The sequence below is a fragment of the Triturus cristatus genome, chromosome 1_2 (genome assembly GCF_964204655.1).
Source record: "Triturus cristatus chromosome 1_2, aTriCri1.1, whole genome shotgun sequence".
In the NCBI taxonomy this organism is placed as follows: Eukaryota; Metazoa; Chordata; class Amphibia; order Caudata; family Salamandridae; genus Triturus; species Triturus cristatus.
In genome coordinates this window covers 33,694,019-33,719,752 of record NC_140580.1, presented here as the reverse complement: position 1 = coordinate 33,719,752, position 25,734 = coordinate 33,694,019, and the positions used below count along the sequence as shown (strand labels likewise).

Sequence of the window (25,734 nt, the reverse complement as noted above, 5' to 3'; positions counted from 1 at the left end):
TGAAGGTGTGATAAATCTCCTTGAAGTTGACCAGACTTTTCCAGTACTTGACTTTCTAGCAGTTCCTCTTTATCACTGCCCACAATGAAGACATTAAACAAGCAATGGAAATGCAATAGGTCTTGCATTTGTTTGAGCTATTTGCAATATAAATGCAAATGGTTTTAAACCTATGAAATAGATATGCCCTCACCTTAATAAAATAAAGAACTCTGTGGTGTTTTTTTAATGTAGTAATGGTGCCGTAGTGCTGGGAGTGAAAATTGCAGTTCCGACTCCTAAAAAATCAAGCAGTGTTGTGAGGCTGTCATACCACAGGCTGTCACGAGGAGTCCCTTGGGACCCGTTTTGGCCACATATGGTACTGCACCCCGCAATATGACTAGGCAAAGGAAATGGCACAGCAGTGAGAGCTGCAGACTGGTGAGCTGGGGATCCCGGTTCAAGTCTGCCGTCAGGCTGAACATCATGTGATAATGGACTGATTTCTTAATTTTCCGGAGCCCATGACTAGGTGCGCTATGTAAACAAAAGCATTGGCAAAGTAGCAAAAAAACCAAGCATTGGCATAGCCAATAGGTCTCGCCTTTGGGACCTTATAAGTGTTTAGCCATGCAACAGTTGCATAACTAAATACTTATAAGGTCCCAAAAGCGAGACCTATTGGCTATGCCAAGCGGCCGTGAAAGTGATAGCGATCAAACATCAAAGCGGCCCGCGCACATGCACTGTAGCTCTAGGCTGGCCTGGTAGCACTTTTTGGAGCCCTCTCAATAAGTCTCGCCAGACCAGCGCATGTGCTGGGTCAGGCAAGACCGAATGAGCAGTGGCCTAGAGGGGTGGTGGGGACCTGCAGCAGTGTTGTGGGAGGGGAGGCACAGGTAGATTAAGGGATATGAATCAACTGAAGCAGTGTTGTGGTAGGGGTGAGAGGGAGGCACAGGAGATAAAGAGACAGCAAGCAAATGATGCAACAGATGTTCACGGCACAAGTAAACAGAACAGTTAATGAGCAAAAAGGCAGTCCAGAAAGAAAAAAAAATGTTCTCTCCAAGTATAAATAACCTGAACAGTGAGAACATATGTAAGATGCCAGTCCTTGTGGGAGGATACAAAATTCCAAAAGGAAGGGCTACTAAGCGTATTCACCAATGAAAAGCCAGCACTTCTAAAAGATAGGAACCAATGGAAAAGATGGGCATTTTTTCAAGTCTGTATCCTAATTCCAGTATGTCTCGAAGGAACAGCACAAGTACTACCTAGGGGAGATCTAAAAAGCACTAAAGCAGAAATGGTAGCACTTACAATAAGGAAAAAGCGTCCACACAATGTCAAACAAAAATAAAGAGAGACCGTAGGCAGACATAATTTTCAGGAATTTAATTCATAAAATCCATCTCAAAACAATACCTGTTATCTTGGGAAGGAATGCATGGAGAAGTGTTAAAAAAAAGACCACGTTATGAGAGAGCAGACAGGATTCCAGGTGCAGACGACCACCTTCAGCTTAAGGGTTATGAGGGCGACGATAACATCAGTTGTTGTTATGGTGTTTAAGCAGTGGTCAGAGCTCCCCGGCGAAACTCCAGGGGGAGCCTTTGTCCATATTTTAGAGGTGCACTCTGAGATAGATTGAATCAAAGATGGAAGTTTCTTAAGACCTGGAGTCTTGGAGCTTAACTACTATAGTGGACAGCACTGTATTGAAGAGATTCATTGTTTAGGGTGTTATGGACTTGGCAAAGAAAAATTTAAAAAAACACACACACCTAACATTGGCCGTAAACACCTGTTGAAAAATAAGGACCAGGGTATTAAGCGATGGGGGGGGGGGGGGGGGGACGGGGGGGGGGGGGGGGCTCGCTAAAATTCACCTGCCCACATAAACCCAAAAAGAAACTTCAAGCACTATGCCTGTGATCTTTCTGTAGAACAAAACAGCAAGCAAATCTGGGAAAACCATTAATTGCTACAAGTAGATGTAGAAAGGATGCACTACCCCATTACAATGTATGCTGCAACCCTGCTGTCCTTTCATAGAATTGAGCTGTTGATTTTGAGGTGAAATCAGTTGATGAAAATCTACCCAAGATTTCATGGCTGACACATCTGACATGGAATGTATCACTTCTATTGGCAAGTCCATATACCGGTGCCCCCTTTGGTCATGCAACTCATAGTTCAAAGAATCAGACTTCAAATGTAACTGGAAGTAGGCATCTCTCAATGGCACCAGGGCTCATGTAATGCCAATTCTTATTCATTTTGCTCAAATGTTCATAAATGTCAGATTCCAAGATTCTCTTGCATAAGTTCCAAAAAACAAACTGTCCAATGTGTTTGCATCACAAACTGTAAAATAATCCAAAGATTAACTCCGATGACAGTTTTAAATCAGAAAAAAATCTAATTTCTAATTTTAGCTCCTTCTCCATTAAGCGCTGTGCAGTCCTGTACAGATCAGTTTACCTCAACTTATCTGGGAAAATTGGAAGCGGTAGGAAGGAAGCTCCATGTCAGTATGAAGAATGACGTACACCAAAATGGAAAGCCAACAAGTTGAACATGTGTTAAAAGCCAGCTGTGAATGCAGACCGCCCCTGTTGGTTTCTTCTCCACAATCTGGTTTATTTGCTGGCAGCATGACAGTCAACAAGCACACACTGTACATTGGTATCTCCACAACATTCGCTTTTTAGACATTTGTTTGCATACAATGCAAAGTCATTATGATGAGGCAGAGTCCAGTACATTCAATGTGAAACATTAAATAATTTTGCCTGATTCTCCTGCACACAACTAGCTAGCCAACAGTTAAAATCCTCTGTATTGTATCCAGCTTCCCCATATTTTGTCCCATTTCTTTGGGCACCCACCTCTCCTGGAACACCACCTTTCCCGCATTACAGCACCAGTCCAGATCTTCCTGCCACTTCATAACACTCGGCGATTGGTTCGCCCCCCACTCCCTTGCTATGTTACTTTTAGCAACTATGCTTGCTGTCTTTAGCCATATTGTAGAATAGTTTGCCCATTTTACTTCACCCGTCACACAAAGGATGTGCCATTTGGCATCACATTGGACTTCTTGCTCTGTTACTTCAGACATAACATTTATGGCTTCCTTCCAAAACTGTTGTATCCTAGGATAGGACCATAGTATGTGAAAGGAGGAGCCCGCCTCCCCACATTCCCGGGTACATTGGTCAGTCCCACTGAGCACAATCCGGTGTAATAGCACCTTGGAGGTGTATGATCTATGCAGTATAAGCAATTGTATAAATCGGAATCGTGCCCTTATCGCCACCTTCCTAGGACTCTGTATCGCTTCTGTCCAGTCATCGTCAAACATCTTATTATTTTTTTTATATACCAGTGAAACAGCCTTCTCGAGCATGGGATCCATGAGTAGCCTATCTTCAAGTGGAGCATATTCTGATATCTACTCCCAGTCTACTGCATGCATACTCAACGCGTGTCGTAGCTGTAAATAACGTAGGAACTCCCTGTCTGACATCTGGTACTCTAGTTTAAGGTCTTTAAAGCTTATCAATTTTCTCCTTCTCCAGATGTCTCCCAGGTATTCTATTCCTATGGTCTGCCATTGCTGGAATCCTTTTAGTTGGCCCACCTCCCTAAGGTGATCTCCGACCAATAGTAGCGTTTGTTCAGTCAACCTGCCTTTCCATCCAAGGAATACAGTAGCTTCCCTCCAGACTTGTATTGTCACCTTAGTATGTAGGGGTAGTACATTGCTCACGCATCGCCCATACAGTGGAGCCAGGTAACCTCCCTCTCCCATGCAGTGTTGATCCATCCTATAAGCAGGTTTCTCTCTTCCTGCAAACACCCATTAGTTGATCGTTATTAGTTGCACTGCCCAATAGTACTTTTTGATGTCAGGAATTGCCTGACCTCCGTCGTAGACACTACGCTGCAACTTGTGTAGGGCAATTCTAGCCTGCCGTCAGTCCCATTAGAGCAGTCTCAATTCGGAATCTATCTGCTTAAAGAAGCTAGGTGGTATTTTACACTGGGTATTTTGCAGGACGTACAAGAGTCCAGGAAGCATCCATCATTTTCAATAGGGCTGCGCGCCCCATTAGAAACAGTGGGCAATATCCCTGGCTGCGTACTCTATCCAGCTGGGGGAGCAAGTTCTCTTCCAGGAACTGGTTGTTCCCTTAGATATTATTATACCTAGGTATTTGAATGCATCTTTTATTTCTAAGGATCTGGCACAAGAGGGCAGATTGGGTGCCACAACGGACAGCGCATATAGCAGGGACTTATTCCAGTTTATCCTGTATCCTGAATAGGTTCGGAACAGGTGGAATATATGAATGACTCTGCCAATCGAGATGCAGGGTTAGTAACATATAGTAGTACGTCATCAGCATACAAAGATATCTTTTCGTCCCAGTCCCTGCCCCCACCTATTCCTCGGAGGAAAGGTCCATTCTAACCTATACTGCCAGTGCAAATAGCATGGGCGAGAGCGGGCAGCCACGCCTTGTGCCTTTATTCAGCTGCATTACCCTTAAGGTGACCCCATTCACTCGCACTCTCGCCAGCGGGCCCGCGTATAGTAACCGCACCCATGCGCAAAAACTGGCCCAAATCCAAACCTTTCTAATACTGCGTGCAGGTATGGCCATTCTAGGTTGTCAAACCCTATACATGCGTCAAGTGACAGCAGCACAGTGTCCTCACCAGCGTCAGCTCTAGCTGCATGCAGGACCCAAATCTGGTTTGTTTTTGTGCAGTAATGTGAACATCAATTTCAAGCCCCTGTGCCTAAATGGGCCCAAGGAAGGCACAGATTCGGAAATAGGCCACACCACAACGCACTTCACCTTCCGAGACTCAGCCATACTAAAACAGATCAACAGGCCGATGCTCTCAGTGGAAGGTGGATTAAGATGCAGAGAGCATTGCCTTGCACTGTGAAAATGACTATGGTCTACAATTTTAATAGTACAATACGGTTGCTTCCTGGCAGGCAGCCCCAAGACTGCGATATTTTGGTTTTTTTGTACATGATTAGTAAAAAGGATTCTTAATGATACAAAAAAATATATATACTATTGGTGTTGAATTACTGTAAGCTAAAAACATAATTCAATCACACAAAAGGGACTTAAAATAATCACTGGCAAAGGAAACGGGTTTGGCTAAGTACCATCTGTGTTGTCTGCCTTCAAGTTTAAAACCCAATAAACAATGTTATGAAAAGGGTTTAACAGAGAGGTTGAAAAGCCTTGTGATGAGGATTTCCATTATCTACAATGTTGAGAATAATATAGGAGGCATGTGTAAGGTCCGTTCTATTTCTCCACTTGGACGAAATCCTAGTTCTTCACCTTCAAATGGGATTGCAATTCAATAGAGGCAGCTTTCTCAAGGATTTTTTTTTTGCATAAGAGGGACATTCTAGACAGCTTGATATGTTTTGCCATATTAAAGGCACATAGACGAATATTTGAATAAAGTGACCCAAGCTAGTATTTCTTTTGGGGGATAATTACTGAATGAAATGCAACATGAGTGACTTCTGTGATAAACGGGCAGGGATCACAGTAACATCACATTTGGTTGAGCCTTCTAATGCTAGTAAGGCCTTCCACTGCTATGAAACCCTGAAAAGATAAAGTACAATGACTGACTGCCACACATACTACCTTCCCGCTAGAAGGTCTTTTTTTGACAGGATTAGCTAAAGCAACAGATTGGTGGTTGAAAAAACATTATCCTCACAAACTATTTATATGGATCTTCACCATTAGTCTGACAAATTCACAGGTGTTAACCAAGGGCGTGCTTTCAGGTTTAGAATTCTGAATATCTATTTGACTGAGTACCCGCCTACCAGCTTTTTGTTTGGAAAAAAGGATCCAAAATGTTTTTTCTATATTCTCTCTGCCAAGCTCGTCTTCATCCCAATAATCACCAAGATTAACCTGGATAATTAATCTTTGAGGAATTAATGTCAGAACCTGGTGTTTTAACTCTTTTCATCTAAGAGAATAGTGTGTTCATTAACTGCGATTTTGTCACAATTTTAACTGAAGAGGAGTGCATTGCATCATCTTTAAACAATAACCTATTTTTTAATATACATAATTAACAAGGGTGTCCCAAACCCCTCATTTTGTTTGACTTTTTTCTTTTTTACTATTTCCTACTTTAATTTAGGTTTTCTCCGTTCTGTAACAATGGATCACTAGCTCATTCCAGTTTACCAACTTCAGGGACCATGAACCATCGAGGTACTTTTTAAGTGGCTTCAAGTTCAGATCACCTGAAGAATCATTAATATGTATGATGCCACTATCCTAAGAGGCAACTATCCCTGCTTCCCTGACAGATGAGAAAAAGTCTGGAAAAAGAACCCTTCTTACGTATAAATGAAAGGGTGTCTGTCAAAAAAGACACTTATGCAACCAATGTGGTGTGAAGAAGGTCGAGCTCTAGAAAAGTTAGCGCCGCTGCAGTGAAATCCATTTCCACCACACACCAGCAGAACACACAAAGTACCCCAATAATTCACACTCCATTAAATGGATGGAATCATCTACACTTGGACCATATTGACTCCAAGAACCATCTTTATCCCACCTGTTTGGAGGGTTGATGAATAATATATCTTTCATGTTGATCACAAAACATTCAACATATCTGGAGAGCTATTATTTCACTTAAGGATGATAGCGTACCATAATAACAATAAACCTCCACCCCTAAACCCCCAACTAAGGTTAAATGGGGATTGAGAGGTCAAAGTATCTAAAAACAGACCATTAATACATGTGTGCCAAAGGCAAAATAATCAATAACAGCAGACGCTGTGCTTTTTACGCACCATTAGAGGCCTATTGGCTACTTCAAGCTTAGCGGTCATGATCAAATGACAGAGTACAAAGGAAGCCTTTCTGCATATTAAATGGAAGAACGTAAAATGGTTACACCACTGGTACGGGAACGGTACAGAACTAATTTGATTCACATTAGCAAAAACAGTACAGAAAACTGCAAATGATAGAGTAACGCTCAGAAAAATAACAAGAAGTACGAAGAACAGTAGAGAGAGGCATAAACGTGTGCAAAACAAAGTGTCCACAATGCAACAAATTCAAATAACATGGTCCTAAGCAATATCAAAATGTCGACTTGTATTGCAACAAAAGAACTATAGTTGAAATTGCAGTAGGAATGACAACTCAGTTATCCAAAGTGAAATATCAGCTACTGACCATTCTATTTCATTAGTGTCTATGTCATAATGCAATCAATGTATACAAAAACAAATATTAAACAGGGCAACATATACGGACGATAGCTTTTTAAAAAGTAATTACTCTGCAACTATTTATACTTAACTAGTACATAGATTCATATAGGCATACACAGCCCTTATATTTCATTGTGATTTGCAAACATGATTTGCAGCATGGTTAAAAGATGAAAGGGAAAATAAAGCGCTATGATGCAGCCAGCGCTGGCCCCGTCACAGTGGTGGCGGAAGAGCAGAATAAAGCACCGCATTTTAGGTGAACAGAGTTTTCAATGGGAGCTTTTCAAGAAGTGGGAACGGGACTCCAAATTCAGAATATACGATCTGTCACTAACTAATCTATTTTACTTCATTCGAAAACATACCTGCACTGGGTGAAGTAATGGCTTAACTAGAATATCTCAGTGATGCACATGCCTCCGGAAAGTATCCCCAAGCGAGATAAACTATGATTACCTCTACTTTAAAGCAAAGGAAACCACTTCAATGTCTTGCGAGCCCTGCCAAGGGAGACAATCACAGTGTTGTTTGCTTCTCGTCTATAATCAATGGCTACTTGTATTTGACGCGGAGTCTTGAAATGGCCACAAAGCTGCGTTTCATTTGTGCAGGGGATGCTTCTTGTGGTGCACCATCAGAGTGAAGGATTTACTTACACTGCTGGAGTTGGCAGCTGCCCGCTTCACTTCAAGCAATGGTCCAAGCTCAGTCAGCTCTACAGCATCTGCTTCAGCACGAACGTTGCTTGCAAGTACACAGTCTTGACCACTCGATGATCCCTTTCGAGAAGACATCTGGATGAAGCCTGAAGTGTCTTTATGGGAAGGCAATGTGGAGCCCCAGGTTCACGCCAAGGCTCTCCAGGGGCCGTAGTCAGGCGCGGATCGAGGAACCCTTGGTCCTGGTCATGTACTATAAAGAGAAAGACACCATTTTAACAAAAGGGACATCTTCTGTACATACATCTACAATCAAAATATAAAAATACAGAATATAACTATGCAAAATGAAAGCAATTGTGAAAACACACTTTTTATCCACAAACAAAATAGCAATCTAGTTGCCTGAACAGATATAGATACAGAGCCTACTATTTAAACATAAAAAGATCACCTAGAAGTCTCACTATTAAATGCATTTTAATTCCAAAAGCCATTTAACTACAAAAGCAGGGGGCAAAGGGAATTGCAAATGAAAGAACTAATCCAACACTACTCTATTTTTCCTGCTATCTAGACTTTTCCATATCGGAATCAAGAGTTCACCTCAAGGCAACTGCCCGGAACTGAACACATAAAAGCAAAAAAAAAAAAGATTTCAGCAGGTCAAAAAAACACAATGTCATAGAAGAGGAAGTTTGTCCCCAATGACGCATTCAGAATCATCGAATTACTCAATAAGTAATCGAAACAACAAAACATCTGTTATGTTTCAACCTGCACTCTATTTTGATTGAATGAACCTGGAGTTGGTCACTACAGTTCCTCACATCTACTATATGTGTATGCGTGGTCCACTGTTGGATCAGTCTAAGTGAAATTATCAGCAGACTGCTGAAATAGCTGAATTACCAATGTAATGGCAGGTCTCGTTTATTTAAGTTGCATACCTTTACTCAAGACATTTTATTTGAAGCACTGTTTTATGCACAGTAGATCATAATGTGCACATTACAAACGTCATCATTTTTCGCTGCACTCCACGTGTGTCAATGTAGATCTCCCCTTTCTTTCGGTTCTCCTTTTTAACTGTATATTTGGCACAGACAACAGAATACGATACGGTATTAAACAGCTGATTCTGTATAGCTAGCCTTATAAATGCTCCTATCAATCCGTTCATTCATTGCTCATGCAATATCAATCGCTAACAACTTTCTAGTCTGCAGAGCATTGGCAAATGCATTGTGGATCGAAACTGCAATTGAATGACAGCTTAAGCCATACTACCATTCCACCGGTTATTAAAATCCCATAAAAGCGGTCATAAACAAGGAAGCCTATCTGGTGAGCAGATGCGATTTATATTCTCACTACATTGTATGATACATGAGGAGCTTGTTTCAGGTCTTACACACTTCCAACACTTTCACACTTCAATTGAAAACCTCAAGATCTACTTGAATGCTTTGAAAAGGTGTATGAGCGGCTGCTTCCTCTTCCTGAACCACGCTCGCATCACAAATGCAAGTTTCCTCTAAACTGAAATTACCCCTTCACCAGTACGCTTGGCTCAAAAATTCTGGGACCTCCAATACCTCACCTTGGATAGACGAGCTTATCACTAGAACATCAAACACTGCCCTCTACGCTCCTGGAAATACTGAACCCTTCATGCCGGATGTGAACGAGAGAACCTTTGCAGAGTCCCTGCTTTTCACTTATATTGATCGGAGGAAACAACGCATATCTTCTGTGCATCCAGAGACCTCAATTCCTCCAGCAACAGAAAAGGTTTCCATTAATGTCACCCAGGAAGGACTCAAACCACACCACTACTCACTTGCTTAAACTACATTCGTTTTTCTTGCATGCGCTGACAAACCTAATGGCCTACTGAAAAGCACTACAGCACAGTCAAACATCATGATAATTCAAAGATGTATATCTATGGCTGACAAATCTGCTGTGATTCATTGAAACGTCCCCGCCGAAAGGGTAAACACCTTTTTTTGCACAAATATTTGCAGTCCCAAACAGGAAAATATTCTAATCAAATCAAATCTGTCAGCGTTCTGAAAGTATCTAAAAACCTATCTCTTCTTGACTCTTCTACTAAAGAGATACACTATAAAAGCAACAAGTAGCATAAAAAGTGACGCTGAAAACATCAATGATTACATATCTTCATACTCAGCCTTGGTCAAACCTGGTGAAATATAAGGAGTGAGAAATCAAAAGCCTTTCATTACTCATCTTGCCTTAAATGACAAGAACAGGATAACTGACAGAAGCAGCGATCTGCCTGGTGAGGCAGTGCGAGTGCTTTAAGGCATCGTTTAAACACCTAGATGTATGGAGTAAGTGCAATACGGAACCCTAAAAGAAATGGCGCTGAACATGCTCTATCAACAGTAAGGCCAGTGACTGGTAGATGGTGTATTAAGGAGTATTAAATCACCTGCGGCGCAACTTTCCATTAAAATTAAACATTACATACAATTAGTGGGTATTTCTGGGACGCAGCTATCAACAGTGCAGCATGTGTGGTGGCACTCTGGTCTGAGGTGCGAGGGCGCGCTCTCCGCAGGAGAACTCTTTTCTATGCTTGCAGGTGAAATCTTCCACGCCCTGTGTGCCCTCACTGAAGCAGGAGAAAGGTAAAACTAGTTGTGAAAATCTGAGACAAAGGTGGACTTGCCCACAAGGGTATGCGGATGTCTGCATGGATGACTGAGAAGAATAAAAAGCAGTGGCAAAACCAATAGGTCTAGCGCAGGGGTCTCCAACGAGTAGCTCGGGAGCTACTGGTAGCTCGCCAGTACCTTCAAAGTAGCTCTCTGAGGTGAAGTCAAGCCCAATATAAATTTCAGAGAGTAGGTGCCTATTAAAGAAGGCAGCACTGATCATCTCAAGACCCTAAGAGTGACAGCCAGCCAAACTTATCACAGTAACTCATACGAACACTCAAACACACACTGTGCCGGCTTATAAGACCTGCTACATGACAGTCTATATCCAATCTCAATATAATTAAGCCACAAGGAGATTGACAATGTTGTAGTCCCTCCTTTATCAGTCAGAACATGTGTGTGAACAGTGCACCATCAAAAAAGTATGGCAGCATTAGCCTGAGCTGTAATCAGTGCTGACGCAACTAAGTGAGGGACTGCAGGAGTCAGAGTGAAAATGTGTCAGTTAGATGTACGATCAGCTCAAGACCTGAGGAGAGCAGGGTAGGATCCAGACCAGAGCAAATTAAGAGATTCATCAACATTTATGTGTGTGCCCATAATAAACACTATTGCTTCCTGAAACTATGCCTGGTGCCAAGAACCACCAAATATATATGTAGCCCCATCATATGAGTGTTATATTTGGCATAATTGTGTCCATTCTTGACATAATAGTGCCAGTGGCATAATAATGGTCATCCTTGACTATTTTAGTATGTTTGGTCTAGTTGTGGTATGCTGGCAGCCATCATAGACCTACTCTGAGAATGGCTGGCCTATATGTACCTATTCCAGGCATATTAATGGTCATGACTGATATGTGGTCTTATGCCTGATCCCTCTGGTTTCCAGCCTTGGCACAACTGTGGCCCTAGTATAATGGTGGGCATTACTGGCAGAATCCAGGAATCCGTGGTGTATGGTGAGCATCCATTATGATATAATGGGGTAACACACAATTGTCCATGGACCTGGGTAACGATTGGTATAGGAACCTAAAGCTACAATTCAATTATGAAAAACATTCATTAGTCAAAGGGCATCCGGTACATATAGAATTAGCATTGTATCATTAATGTACCACCATTTTCTTTACAATGCAAACAAGTATTTCCTCAAAAGCCACAAAGGCACAAAATATCGCTCCAATAGTGACTGTTTATTATTTAGTTACTTTTATAACAGATCACCATATTCAATGCTCCAAATAGAGAAAGAGGATGCTCCAAGGGAAGTGTGAAATAGGAAAGTGCTCGTGAGGTAGGACAGATATAGAGGAGGGGAATCCAGAAGGCAAATTCAATAACCAATCGATTACACATTCTGGTATCCTTACTAAAACTGGTCGTGGTTCATGGTGGCACCAGTTTTACAGATAGGCTGTCCCTTATGGATTTAAAAATATTCATTTCATGATTTTCTGATAATGCACAGAGAACATTCATCTGTGAAATGGATGGCTGGGATGATATCCGGTACAGGCCCACTGGGGGAAGAGTGTCGACGTTTCAACCCTGGTGCAACAAGGGTAATTTATATCCTCTGTAGGCGGGTCTTCCTCAGGGGCTGTATCCTGACTGTACCTCAGCCTAGGTTGCCTCCCCACCCCCCGTCCTGAGGAAGACCCGCCTGCAGGGGAGATAAATTACCCTCATTGTGAAGTGGTTACGTGGCTTTGTGTGTGTGTCTGTTCACACACATGCATCATTTCGTCATCGTGCTTATAGTGCCTCAAGCGGTCACTGAGAAAGGGATGCCAGCCAGATACTCACTGCTCAATACGTTTCCCTTTCTCCACTCCACAGCACTGATCGCTCCCATGTCACAGTTCCCACCCCCTCGCCCCCACTAAGGTCCATCTCTCACACTCTCTCTGCAGGCCCCAGGGTCCAGTGGGAGGTGTAACAAAGCCAGAGGGATGTGAGCCCTTTCTGGCAGACAATGCTGAATTTTGTCAAGTCCCAAAGGAGAGGATGGACCACCAGGGCTGGGCGACCCAACCCTCCTCCCCCAGAGCCTCCAAAGTACATGCTGTCACTTGAAGCAGGTGTGCATGAGAGCACACGCAGAAAAGACTAAACTGAGCGACGACTGAGCATGTGCAGAGGCCACACACACTCGTGATACACACACTATCTGCACACACTCAGTGCGAATGCTGCTTACACACTAACCTGTGGATATGCACTATACTGGCCGGTCAGACAACACAGATCCACTGTACATGTGGTGTACTGAGTCTAGGGTGTTTCTGTTATCAGATTAAAGATGGTATCACCATACATTCAGCAGGCCGCTGCACCATCCATGCAGCGCGAGTCCTGGAAGAGAAGCCGGTCTCTGGGAAACCCCTGAGCACATGGGTTTTCCCCGACAAAAAAGGTGTACTGGAGTGGATGCTGCTTGTGCCGTGGGGGGACCGTAGAGTGTGTGCTGATAAAGGATCACTCTAGTCGGTTCTTGCTTCACGCTACAATCAGTCTCCACAGGCTGAGGGAGCAGCTGTACGGTAAACAACCAATGAAATCCGAGGTCTATACTGTGCAACTAAAGATACAATTCAAAAAGTTGCCGCATAGCACTTGCTTTGAGAGTGAAAAGACAAAGGGTGGAGGTCAAAAATGTAAAGAAGTGAAAAGAAAAAGATCTCAATAGGGATTATTAGCATCCCATCATTACACGAGTGCCCAGTGTCATCATCTGGGATACCAAACAACTCTTCTGAAACCCTCTTTAATCACAGAGGGAATGTGAAGGAGTTGTATCCTCTTATCAGAGGAAAATACATATAGAAGAAGAATCTTTCTTCCGAGAAATGCAGTGCAAATAAACTAAAACAAGAGATTGTGATTTAAAATAGGATAAAGCAGAAAAGACAGAAAGTAGTGAACTTCTTGCTTATATTCTTGAATCGCGTTCCTACGTAAAAACAGTGCAGGAAAAAAGGGGGGACAGCAGTTGTAACTAATCACTGCTCGTATCTCTGGTCGACATGTTTCAGCCCATGGGATAATTCTCCCTGGCTTTCTTCAGGACCTCATTAACAAAACTTTGCTACTGCTATATTCAAGCTTTGCAGAAATTGATGGGTTACTACTGTACCCTCAGTAACTGTCTTCAAATCCTTAGTATAAGCTCGATGTATAGGACATCTAAAAAACAAACAGAAATTATTTATTTAGACATAACTAATCATTTTAGTCCCTCCACCTTAATGACACACCAATTGTGGTATCTTATGATATAAAGTATTCTTAAAAATGCTTACCAATGCATTGTGAGGAAAAGGCCTCACCTCGCTCGGCACCAGCTCAAGTCAAGAAAGACCCCGCTCTGAAAAGTAATCGTGAGCCAACCCAGAAAAAGGATAAATATAAATAAATGGGATTTCTTTATAAAATTATTCCTTATAACACATAGAGACCATAACACAGATAGTGTCCATGTTCCCATCAATCAACTAAGAATGTAACTTGTCAATGTGGATAGATTACATTCTAAGGCATAAACGTAGAACGGCACATAGTTCAACAATGATATCTATCATGTCTGATTGATCGAGAAAATAGAAATAGAGGGACGACATACCAAACGGCAGCGTTCGCCTTGTACCGCTTTCCACATCTCAATCCACTGTTTAGTTGGCAGTTATGTAGCATATGGTTGTTATAATAATGAAAATTGACCGCATTTTGATAGCATTGTCAGTCACTAGATGGCAGCACCGTAACTACTTGCTTTTTATTTAAACTGCAGCAAAATATATTCAAAAGATATGTCCAGAGAGCAGGTTTCTTAATAAAGTTTTCCTCCGTAAAGAGTTATTCTCCATAAAGAGTTAGTAACACATTACACAGAGGGTCTGCTTGTAACGGACAGCATACTGTGCTGAATCATCAATAACGCAATAACGTTCGTAAATGGGCAAGCCGTAACTGATTTAAAGTTCAGTTTAAAAGCAGAAATATCTTACGAAACAAAAAGACCCTGTACCTGTCCGTCGTTGCCTCCGACAGGAACCTGTGCTGGGATGGAGGTACCAGATACGGGAACACGGCGTCTTTTTATATAAAGATGGTTTAACAGCTGTTGCTAATTTGTAACTCTACGGCGCTTGGTGATTACGTTGTCCAAAACTACAAAATGACATCACTAGTGCCGGTACTTGTAGTTTTTTGTCTAAAAAAAGGTATTTCTTATCGCAAATCTATCGGCACTGGAAAAAGACATTGTGGTAATACACCGAATTCGCTCGTCTGATTTGTTCGATATTGCAAAACACCCAGTGATTATGTTATTGAACTAAACTTGTATTTGGTATTGGTAAAGTAGTTCCATAAATCACGTCCTTTTGTGGATGTCTATTATTTTATCTATGTCAAGTGTTTCTCTTTTATTTTTCATTTCTCAAATTATTTTTCTTTAATTATTTTTCAAACCTACGTTAGTGGATACTCAAAGAACAACATGACATGAAAACTAGCTCACGTTTTACAGTATAGTGTGTTGACCATTGATTTCTTCTAAACTACAAAATGACGTCACCGATATCGGTATTTGTAGTTTTAATTTGTCAACGTATTATTTATTCAAAATCGACTTGATGTGTCATAAGCGGTGTTCATATTGCTAAATAATGGGCACTAGATCCCACACAATTTGTAAGGAGGGAACAAAAAACAGAAAAACAAAACGGGTCACAGAGAGTCAAAATGTTCAATGTCTATTAGAATCCGAGTTGTTCTAAAAAACTAGGTGGACCCTTAGATGTTCAGTAGCCAGATGTCATGGAATAGCTTATAACATGGGAGCATATCTATCACTACGGTAGTTATTTATATATTTTGAATAAATGATCTTATCGTGTGTAGGACAGGAGCTACCCTAATTTTCATGCTATATCATATGTCAGCATGTACAGTCGATTGTAACCGTATTTACCATTGACACCTTCATATGCATGTTAAAAATTACATTCAGAAATGCAGCAATTACAGGGATTATTTTCGGTTTTAGCAGTAGCCTTTACTTCTTTTGTACAGACACCCACGGTATCGCATCATTTAAACCTGATACATTGCTAGACAGTTTGAATACCCATCTCGGTTCTCGTAGGAACAAGAAGTTTGATATGTCACTGATGTGTGGAGGGATGTAAGGTTTCTCTAAGACTGTCCACTTAAAGTCTTCTGCTTTGTGTCCCTGTTCGAGAAAGTGTCTTGTAAGTTTTGTCATGTTTTTTTTGCATCTAAACGTGCTTTTGTGTTCCAGTATACGTAGTTTCACTTTTCTGGTTATCGTGCCAACATATTGAAAATGGTACGGACAAGTAATCAGATATATTAAATTCTCACTGTTGCAATTAGTGAAATTCCTCAGTATCCAAGGTTTTGAGGTGCCAATGTCAATAGATTTAGATTGTTTTGTCTGTGGACAAATAGCACAGGAACCACAAGGGTAGTGGCCCTGTACTGCTGGTAAACCCCACAAGGTATCGTCCACTTTTTGTTTTAGACATCTTGGTCGAGTGTGGACCAATATATCTCGCAAATTAGTTACAACAAAATGGTCGCACACTGCTGACCTACCTGCGTGTTACCCCAAAGAACTGTGGTCCCTGTAGTTAGCGTCGGCGGATACACCTATGCTTGTGTCGTGAGTGCAAGTGTGAATAGCGTTAGCCATCCCATGACACGTGTTTCGAGGTAGTTGCCTCTCGTCAGCAGGGAGTAGGAAAGAGTGTAGGGTTGCAATGTAAGCTGCTAAAATCATTATCAGGTCTAGTACCTCTCGTAGCAACGCAGGTGCGTAACCTGAGTCCGTCGACTCCCCGGCTCAGAGAGCCACTAAATAGTTACAACAAAATGGTTGCACACTGCTGACCTACCTGCGTGTTAAACCAAAGAACTGTGGTCCCTGTAGTTAGCGTCGGCGGATACACCTATGCTCGTGTCGTGAGTGCAAGTGTGAATAGCGTTAGCCATCCCTGGACATCCCTGGGGGAACACGCCTGGTAGGTGTAGCAGTGTGCGACCAATCTGGTTTAACTTTATATTCAGGCTCCCTTGAGCCGGTGGAGTCGACGGACACATGGTTACGCACCTGCGCACTACGAGAGGTACTAGACCTGATAACGATTTTAGCAGCTTACACAGCAACCCCACACATTTTCCTACTCCCTGCTGACGAGAGGCAACTACCTCGAAACACGTGTCCAGGGATGGCACACGCCACGCATACTTGCATTCACACTCGAGCATAGGTGTATCCGCCGACGCTGACCTTCAGGGACCATTTTCATTGGGGGAACACGCCTGGTAGGTGTAGCAGTGTGCGACCAATCTGGTTTAACCTTATATCTCGCAAATTGGAACTTCTTTTCAGAGAAAACAATGGTAATGATATTTTGTCTGTGCAACTATTTAAGATTCCCCAATGTTTTCGGACACTTTTTTGAATTTTGTTAGTCAAAGTACTGAAGGTAGTTATAAAGGTCAAATGACCCAATGGAGGTTTTTTTTACCGGAGGTTCCAACAATGCCTCACGATTGTTGTTGGAGGCTCTTTTTAAACTCGCCTAATCAATTTCTTCGGGTACTCTTTCTCTCCGAGTTGTTCTTTGAGATTAATAGAGTGTTCCTCATAATTGTCCATAGTAGAACAGTTCCTTCGGATAAGGAGGAACTGCCCATAGGGTAAATTTTCCCGAAGAGATATTGGATGTTGGCTACCAAAACGAAGTAGAGAGTTCCGAGCCATTGGTTTCCGATATAGCTCACTTTGTAGACCTGTAGATGTGTTGAAAATAGATAGGTCTAAAAAGGTTATTCTCTCTTTGCCTACTTCTACTGTGAATCTCAAGAAATTGTTCCTGGAGTTCAATCAATCCTTAAATTTAGTGATGGATTCAAAAGCTCCACGCCACACAACTAGAATGTCGTCGCTGTACCGTTTCCATAAGCGGATCGACTCAAAAAATGGATTGGATGTGGTTAGGACATGTTCTTGTTCAAAGGTATGGACATATAGCTTTGCCAGACTTGGCGCAAAAATACTGCCCATACTGGTCCCAGAGATCTGCAGGTAAATGGTGTCCTCATATTTGAAAAAGTTGTCCTTCATAGCTAATTGAGCGAATGACATTATAACTGGGACTGGTGTGATTGAGTCCAAAGTAGCATCCGTCAAGATTTTGAAAATAGTATCTAAAGTCTCATCCTGTGGTATTGACGTGTATAATGATTCAACGTCAAAAGACACCAGATAGTCATGTTCTGAATCAAATTCAATATCGGGCAATAAACGCAATACATCTTTAGTGTCTTGCAAATAAGTCGGCATAGTTTTTACTATAGGCCGCAAAAAATGATCTCCAAAAGTAGATAAAGGCTCTAATATGGACCCAATGCCCGATATTATTGGTCTTCCAGGTGGTGGTCGTTGTATTTTGTGCATCTTTGGAAGACAATAGAAATAGGGCATGACTGGATGACTCGTATGTAAAAATGCATCTTCTTGTGCAGTGATCCAACCTGCTGAAATGCCCTCTTCGACGAGATCATCAATGATCTTTTTTATCCGTTCAGTAGGATCTTCTTTTAATGGTCAATAAGATTTCCTATCTGACAGCTGCAGGAAACACTCTTCTTTGTATGTTAAAGTGTCTTGAATGACAATGGCACCGCCTTTATCGGCGGGCTTAATGGTAATCGTGCGGTCTTCAGCTAATGTTTGGAGTGCATGCTATTCTTTCTTCGGTAAGTTGTGGAACTGGGCTTTACACATGGTTATCTCTTCTTGAACTGCTTTTCCAAAGTTAGTACCTTATGTGGAAAACTTGTGATTGGAGGATTAAAAGTGAAACGTTTCTTCAAGCCTGTGTTCTTATTCTCAATTTGATCAGGTGATAGTTCTTTATCACGAAAGAAGTAAAAAAGGCAGATCTTATGAAAAAATTGTGCCAATTCACAATCAACCTGAAAAGAATCACCAGGATTAGTTTCCACTAAATCTAGACGTCTATTGAGAACTAGGATTTTGTCTTCAGTCAGCTGTCTTTGGCTTGAATTCACTATCAAGCTAGATCTGCACTGGTTCCTGGTTGTGCATTCTTTTTTGTTTGGCTCCTGGTTCCAATGTATGATGTTGTTGGCTGATCCCAATGCACGTGGACTTGTGCATTTCTTCATTTGCCTCTTGATCTCCCCGGGCCAAATCCTAAAAAAGGCTGATTAGGAAATTGTTGTTGATTTGGTGGAAAATGTGGTGGAAAATGCAATGGAAATTGAGGTGTAGGGGATTGAAAATGTGTTGGAGGAAAACCCATGGTGTTGGTGGCCACCACTGCTGAAAGTGTGATGTTTGCGGTCCAACTCGCCTGTTTGGTCTATACCTTCCCCGCCCTCTACCTCGAGTTTGTTGTCTACTTTCAAAAGGAGCATCCCCTCCATCAGAATAATCCTCCGAGCTGGACCCTGAATATGAAGAGCCATAACGACGCCCTTTCTTATTAAATTCAGGGGGGGGGGGAAATAGTGATGTATGGATACACTGTCTCATGCTTAAAACGCCCTAAATCTTTTTAAAATTTGTCAATTTTTGTGAGCAAAATATTATCTTTAAACTCTTTATTCATCTTGTTGGATTCGTCTTGATTTCTCTTGAAAAGAGTGGCTGTAATAGTGGTTTTAATTTGTGACTCTAGCGATTGCATTTCTATGAGTAATGTATCTGCTATACGTTTTGCTGTACATATTATTAAAATTAACCAATCGCGTGTACAGCGCCACGCTATTAAAGACCAGTCTTTCAAAAAGGTTTTGTCTTGAAGAAAAAGACATGGAGCATTTGTTACAATTAATCCAGACGGGGCACAATTACCCCTCAGGTATTCTGCCATTATTGCCCCATGAATGAGAGTTCGAGAATGGGATTTTTTTTAAAACAAAACTTTACTCCAATCACCTTCAACTGATGTCTCTGTACCGATAACACTGTCAAGAATGCTAGGTGTAGTGTTCAAAATGGATTGATAGATTGTATCATCATATGCCAAACCACTGAATTTCGGCCATGATTGATCAGGAAAGGAAAGGACTAACAGGTCCCTATCTGCATTATAAGGTGTCTGGGATATCTCACAGGACCATCACAAAAGTATGGACTTAATGATCTCAAAGGTATATCAAACAAATTTTTTATATCAAAAGGGTTTCTTTTTGTATAAATAGACCCGCAGCTGAACGGCTGTACAAGAACAAATAAACTATCAATAGGGTCTGAGGGAAAATATTAAAGACCTAAATGGATTTGAATCCCCCTACTCTTATTGATAAACAACCAATGAAATCCGAGGTCTATACTGAGCAACTAAAGATACAATTCAAAAAGTTGCCGCATAGCACTTGCTTTGAGAGTGAAAAGACAAAGGGCGGAGGTCAAAAATGTAAAGAAGTGAAAAGAAAAAGATCTCAATAGGGATTATTAGCATCCCATCATTACACTACCAAGTGCCCAGTGTCATCATCTGGGATACCAAACAACTCTTCTGAAACCCTCTTTAATCACAGAGGGAATGTGAATGAGTTGTATCCTCTTATCAAGTTCTTATCAGAGGAAAATACATATAGAAGAAGAATTTTTCTTCCGAGAAATGCAGTGCAAATAAACCAAAACAAGAGATTGTGATTTAAAATAGGATAAGCAGAAAAGACAGAAAGTAGTGAACTTCTTGCTTATATTCTTGAATCGCATGCCTACGTAAAAACAGTGCAGGAAAAAAGGGGGGACAGCAGTTGAGCATGCTGAGAAAACAAAAGGCGCCATGGTGAAATATGAAAGTGGCGCACTGACAAGATTTATAGACCTGTTTTCATTCACACTGGAAATAAAAAGGCAGGGTGAACAGCTGTGGGTAGGGACTGCGTATGCGTCACTGCTCGTTCTCGCAGCAATACTCTAGTGAAGATAACTTAAAAAAAAAAAAAAAAAGTGGGACATGCACCAAACATTAGCTATTTGTAGGCTGTGAGTTTTAAATGACAAAAAAGCCCATCCAAAGGATGGGAGGAGTCAGACCCCAAAAAGTACATACAACAGATCACTTGACAGGGAAAGAGCTGTCTAGGCTCGACCTAAAGAGTAGATCAGAAAGTGGAAGCAGTGGAGGACACTAGGAAAGGAAGCAGTACTTGGGACAAGATCCATGAGAAGGATAAACACACAAAGACAAGTGAATCTAGCACACTCTAACCAAAGAGATGCAAAGAAATGAGTGGGAGATGAAGCCAAGCAATAATAAGCAACTGGCAGGCTCCAAGCTCCCCTGTAAGTAAACAAAATGTCCTGCAGGAGGCCGCGCATGCGGTCTCTCAGGTGATATCTAAATTTGTGTCTTTAGATTCAGATGTGCACATCTTTGTCCGCCTGATCCATGAGAGAATGCCTGTTAGGGTAATTGTAAGCTTTTGTGAACAACACTATGCCCTCCAAGGGGTCTTTCAGCTCCCACAGGCCAATACATAAAGATTATAGCAAGGACACAGAAGGGCTATCTATAATTGCAACTCCTCTGGAGGGAACTCCTGTGTATTCGCAGACAGCCCTGCCATTTGGTTTCAGTAGCACCTAATGCATAGAGATTTTAAGGCATTCTAGATCAAAATCAAGAACTGCTGCTCATAATAGAGAGACTCAAAAATGGAGGTGCCAAACCTAAACATTTTACATATGAGCCCACAACTTTTTAGCATGCTATTGCTAGCTTTCTTTAGTGTTCCTGTTTTGTTTTTATGTATAGTCTAAAGTCCCAGGCTGGTGACTGGAAGCAAACGGCAGTTACGAATGTTAAATATTTTATGAAATATACCTCATAACAAGATCGCATCAAATGGCTCAGGAAACTTTTGCAGAGACAGCGCCGAAAAGGCAATAGGTGGACCACCACTTGACCAAGTTTTTCGATCACCGTTTACACCAATTGATCTAACAGAAGATTAGTGAAAACAGAGTAGTCTCTAAGGACTACATCTCACTGCAAGGAGAGACGTCCTTAATAGGCTAATATGAATGCAGTATGCTCCAGAGACATGAAACACTTTCAATATAGCAGTATATCGTCATAGACTCAAGCCTTGAAAAAGCCACAGGCCTGTCCACCATCAAGGGGCGAATCATGTGTTGGCTGTCAATCTGCTCACCACTATGCTGTCTTTAACGTGGAGAAAATGCAGACCAAAGTAAAAGCGCTAAATGTTCTTTATACTGAATATGTGTGAAATGTATCTGTACTTAAAATTTGTGTAACTGTTTACAACTATTTAAATGAACAATTAAGAGTAACTTGAAATCCAGGTGAATGCGCTCCTTATACAGTAATGAACTGAATGTAAAAGACTGCAGAAAGAACACAGTGCTCTGATCAAGCGCTGTAAAACAAACAGGCCACTGTATGGATAATGGTCAAAAAGTCTAAAGCAAACCATCACTAGGAAGGATCTGAACCCACTGTAGTTCGCTGCAGGTGGCAGGCAGGATGTGAGATTAGAATGTTATTTTGTAAATTGGAGAGTGATGGGGCGATCACCTTATATCAGATGATGGTGTTAACAGTGCTTAACTTAAGCCAGTATTTATCGGCGCTTGGCACCGGCATCTATTTCTAAACACCGACACTTATTTAAGATAGTCTAACACATGGTGGCATTGTTTGTCTATGATGGGGCACTGTTCATCAATAAATTGTTTAACAAACATCAAAACAAAAACCTGGTTCAGAGATCCTTTCAGCTTGAGATGTCCTGGAACAGACCAAAACATCATGCCTGTATTGTGTGATGCTTAGTATTTGACAGAACTAGCAGGGAGTTTGAATAGTGCCAACGACAGGGGACTTGTGAGAAATATGGTGGTCTAGGCACTTATAATTCTATGAATTAAGCACTCGGAGCAACTGTATTCTAACAAGGAAGATGCACCTATTACTGGTGTAGGAAGCTGGCTTTTTAAGTAGTGGGCCAATGTAGGGGCACAACACACAAAAAGTCCAGACGATCCTTATTGGCTTACCGGCGGTTACTTTAATAATTCCAAGTGCTCTATTTGGGGTAGCGTGATCGAGCAGCTTAGGCTTATCAGAGGGGAGTGTTAAGCATTTGTTGCACACACACAGAGTCAATAAATGAGACAAGCTCTAGAAGATATTAGAGTCCAATTTAGAAAAGTAACACAGATTTTTATATAATGTTAGGCATCAAGATCATCGGAATCAGTTAAGTACTTTTGTAGTTAGGAATTTTACAAGATAACAATAAAATAGTCAAATAATTTATTTTGAGTTATGAGCCTCGAATGCGATAATGTTATCCTATGGGGGAAAGACATATATAGCAAAACAGTACTTGCAGTCACTACACGGGCCTACCCTTTTGGAGTTAAGGTGCTCGGGGGCCAAGGTTCAAAGAACCACAAGCAGTTTGGGTTTACCTGCCCTGGTGTGTCTGAGTGTAGAGGTGCTGAATGGGTTGGTAGCCTCAAGCACTACACCTGTAGTAAAAATGCTGCAAGTGGGGACAGGTTTGCCTGAACCCAAAAGGGGGCTTAAATCGTGAGGGTCTCCAGAGCAAGGGGACGCAGTTGGTTTCCGTGAACTTGGGTTGGCCTCCGTTTTATAGAGGAAGGGAAAACAGGACAGCTGGGCCACTCTTCATGGGTCTTGCTGGTCTTGAAGTGCCTCAATGCGCAGGTCGTTTTTTTCTCTGCAGTGGTGTTTAGACTGAACACAAACAAGCCTTGGTGGATGCAGGTACTCCAATACCCAGGGTACTGGGGCAGAGGCTCCAGAAGGGTCTAGCATCTCGAAACTCTGTAGAGAGACAAGGCTGACCTACTAGAGCCACAAAGACTACCTTCTGACGTGCTGCTTCCTCGGAGGACCCGATGGTCAACAACACTGTATATCGAGCGGATGCAGTCGATGCCTGCAGATGCAGGAAGATGGCTCATCCACCCCAAGGGAAATGCTAGATGGTTGGCGAAGTGCTGGACAGTCCTCCAAGTGTTGGGGAGGATGTATAGCTTTTGGATGAGTCAGGTCTATGCAACTGTCGAGGTACCAGCAGCCAGGTGGCGTTTGGGTCGAATTTCAGAGCAGGTCCTCGGTTCTTGCGATGTCGGTTCTTCTTTGTCCTTCTGTTCTCCGGTAGACAAATCAGTCTGTCTGGTGTCGAGGGGACCTCCAAATACTGAACTTAGGAGCATTTTAGGGATTGTAGGGTAGTAGCCAATGGACTACCTATCCCTGGGGTGTCTACACCCCCCTATTTGACCACTTACTGTGAGGAGTGGGCATAATCCTGAAAGAAAGTTCCTAGTTTCACCAAAACCAAGATGGTGAAACCCTTCGACTGTCGACTTCAGGTGGCTCACCTTAGGGGTATGCCAAACCTGCAAGTGTGGCATGCCATCTGACTAGCTAACTTCCCACCTGTTCTGGTGCCAAATGGACCCCAGGGTAAGCGGTGGTGTTCCCTAGGTCAGGTGGAAGCCAAGGTCACAAACCAAAGGTGGCAGAGGCTTTGATGTGCTAAATCACTAGCCATCCTGCTAGAGGAGGTGTGAACACCTTCTGCCAGAGTCTGCATTGTTTCTGGCATCTGAGAGTGCAGGCTACAGGGGAACAGAACCGCCTGTCGTGGCAGGCTGGATGTTACCAGTCAGCCATCACACTAGAAGAGTAGTAGATTTCCAGGGGGTACCTCTAAGGTGCCCTCTGGGTGCATGTAACAATAAACCAGATACTAAAAACAGTAGAGATTTATTGAGATGAGGTGTTTGATACCAACCACCATTATTTTCAGTGAAGCTATTATGTAGCTGGGTAACTCGTAATGATCAGTGCCCAGTGCATACGTTCAACATGGCTTCTTGACCATTTGCAATGTCTTAGCAATGGAACTTGACATCACAGGGACATATCTGCTCATGCAGATGTGCAGTCACATGTAATAGAATGCTCCCTGCCTTAGAGCTCTAAGGCCTGCTGTAGGGATGGCTTACATATATGACATTCAGTGTACTTGGGCACTGCACACCTTTTTTAGGTCGAGCCTAGTGGCAGCGCGCATGCACTGCTTGCTCTGCGAGGCATGTTGTAGCTGAGTATGCCCTGGAAGTCCCGCCCACTCTCAACTGGCTTGTGTAATTGTCCTTCTTAAACACCGGCTTCCGATTCATTATGAGGCTTGTTAGTCCCTTCTTGGTACAGCCTTGTCTCCATTTGTTGCCACCCATAAGGACTGGACCTTTTACTTGGCTCGTTACACGGTCTGCTTGATCTAGTGGGTGCGCACTATTTTTGTTATTTACACTGATGGGGACTATGGCAGCGCTTGTTTGTATTTGCAGCGTGCCTGGGGCGCTTTCATTTTGAGGTGAGTGCTGTGTGGGATGGCAGCTATTCTTTTAAGTGAAAGCAGGCATGGCGCAGTGCAAATACAAACAAACAGCCATCAAAATAACAAGGGCGCAAAACAACGGAACACCGACTTCGGCAACGGAGCTACTTGTTTGTATTTCAAAGTGAAAGCGCGCATGGCGCTGCAAATACAAACAAACGAGCGTCATTGCCGGTGTTCAACAGACTGGGATAGAAAAAAAAACGTAAAGCAGCTTCCGCCTTCGACTTTGTGCTATATGAAATTGAAAAAAGATGTAATAGAGCGCCCTATTGTTCTTTAGCCATGTTTGTGCTGTATGAATAACATTACTAGTGTTCATTACTTTTGTCAGAACTCCTGCCCAACATGAAAACCGGTGTTGTCCTCCTAAACAACCACTTAGTAACAAACATATTCAATGAAGGATGCGTAGAAAAGTGAATCGCCTCCGAAGCTTTTAGGCAACACATGCACAGTGTGGATTGCAAGGCTCAGAGCACCGAGAGCTGAATCTGAAGCCTAAATCTCCACCCCACATCCCGCACTCTCTCGCGCCTGCGTCTCCCATTCTTTTCATGAAAGTACAGCATCATTCTGCCTGGCGCTGATCT

General features: G+C 42.2%; 1 protein-coding gene across 2 annotated transcripts in view; it reads right to left on the bottom strand.

Moving 5' to 3' along the window:
• Window positions 1-25,734, bottom strand: part of ADIPOR1 (adiponectin receptor 1) — a 253,445-nt gene that overhangs the window by 162,223 nt on the left and 65,488 nt on the right. For both annotated transcript variants that reach the window (XM_085600309.1, XM_085600318.1), the window contains one exon: window positions 7,951-8,206. In XM_085600309.1, coding sequence (XP_085456435.1) covers window positions 7,951-8,088 — 138 coding nt within the window. In that variant the 5' untranslated portion in view covers window positions 8,089-8,206. The remainder of the gene's footprint in view (window positions 1-7,950; window positions 8,207-25,734) is intronic.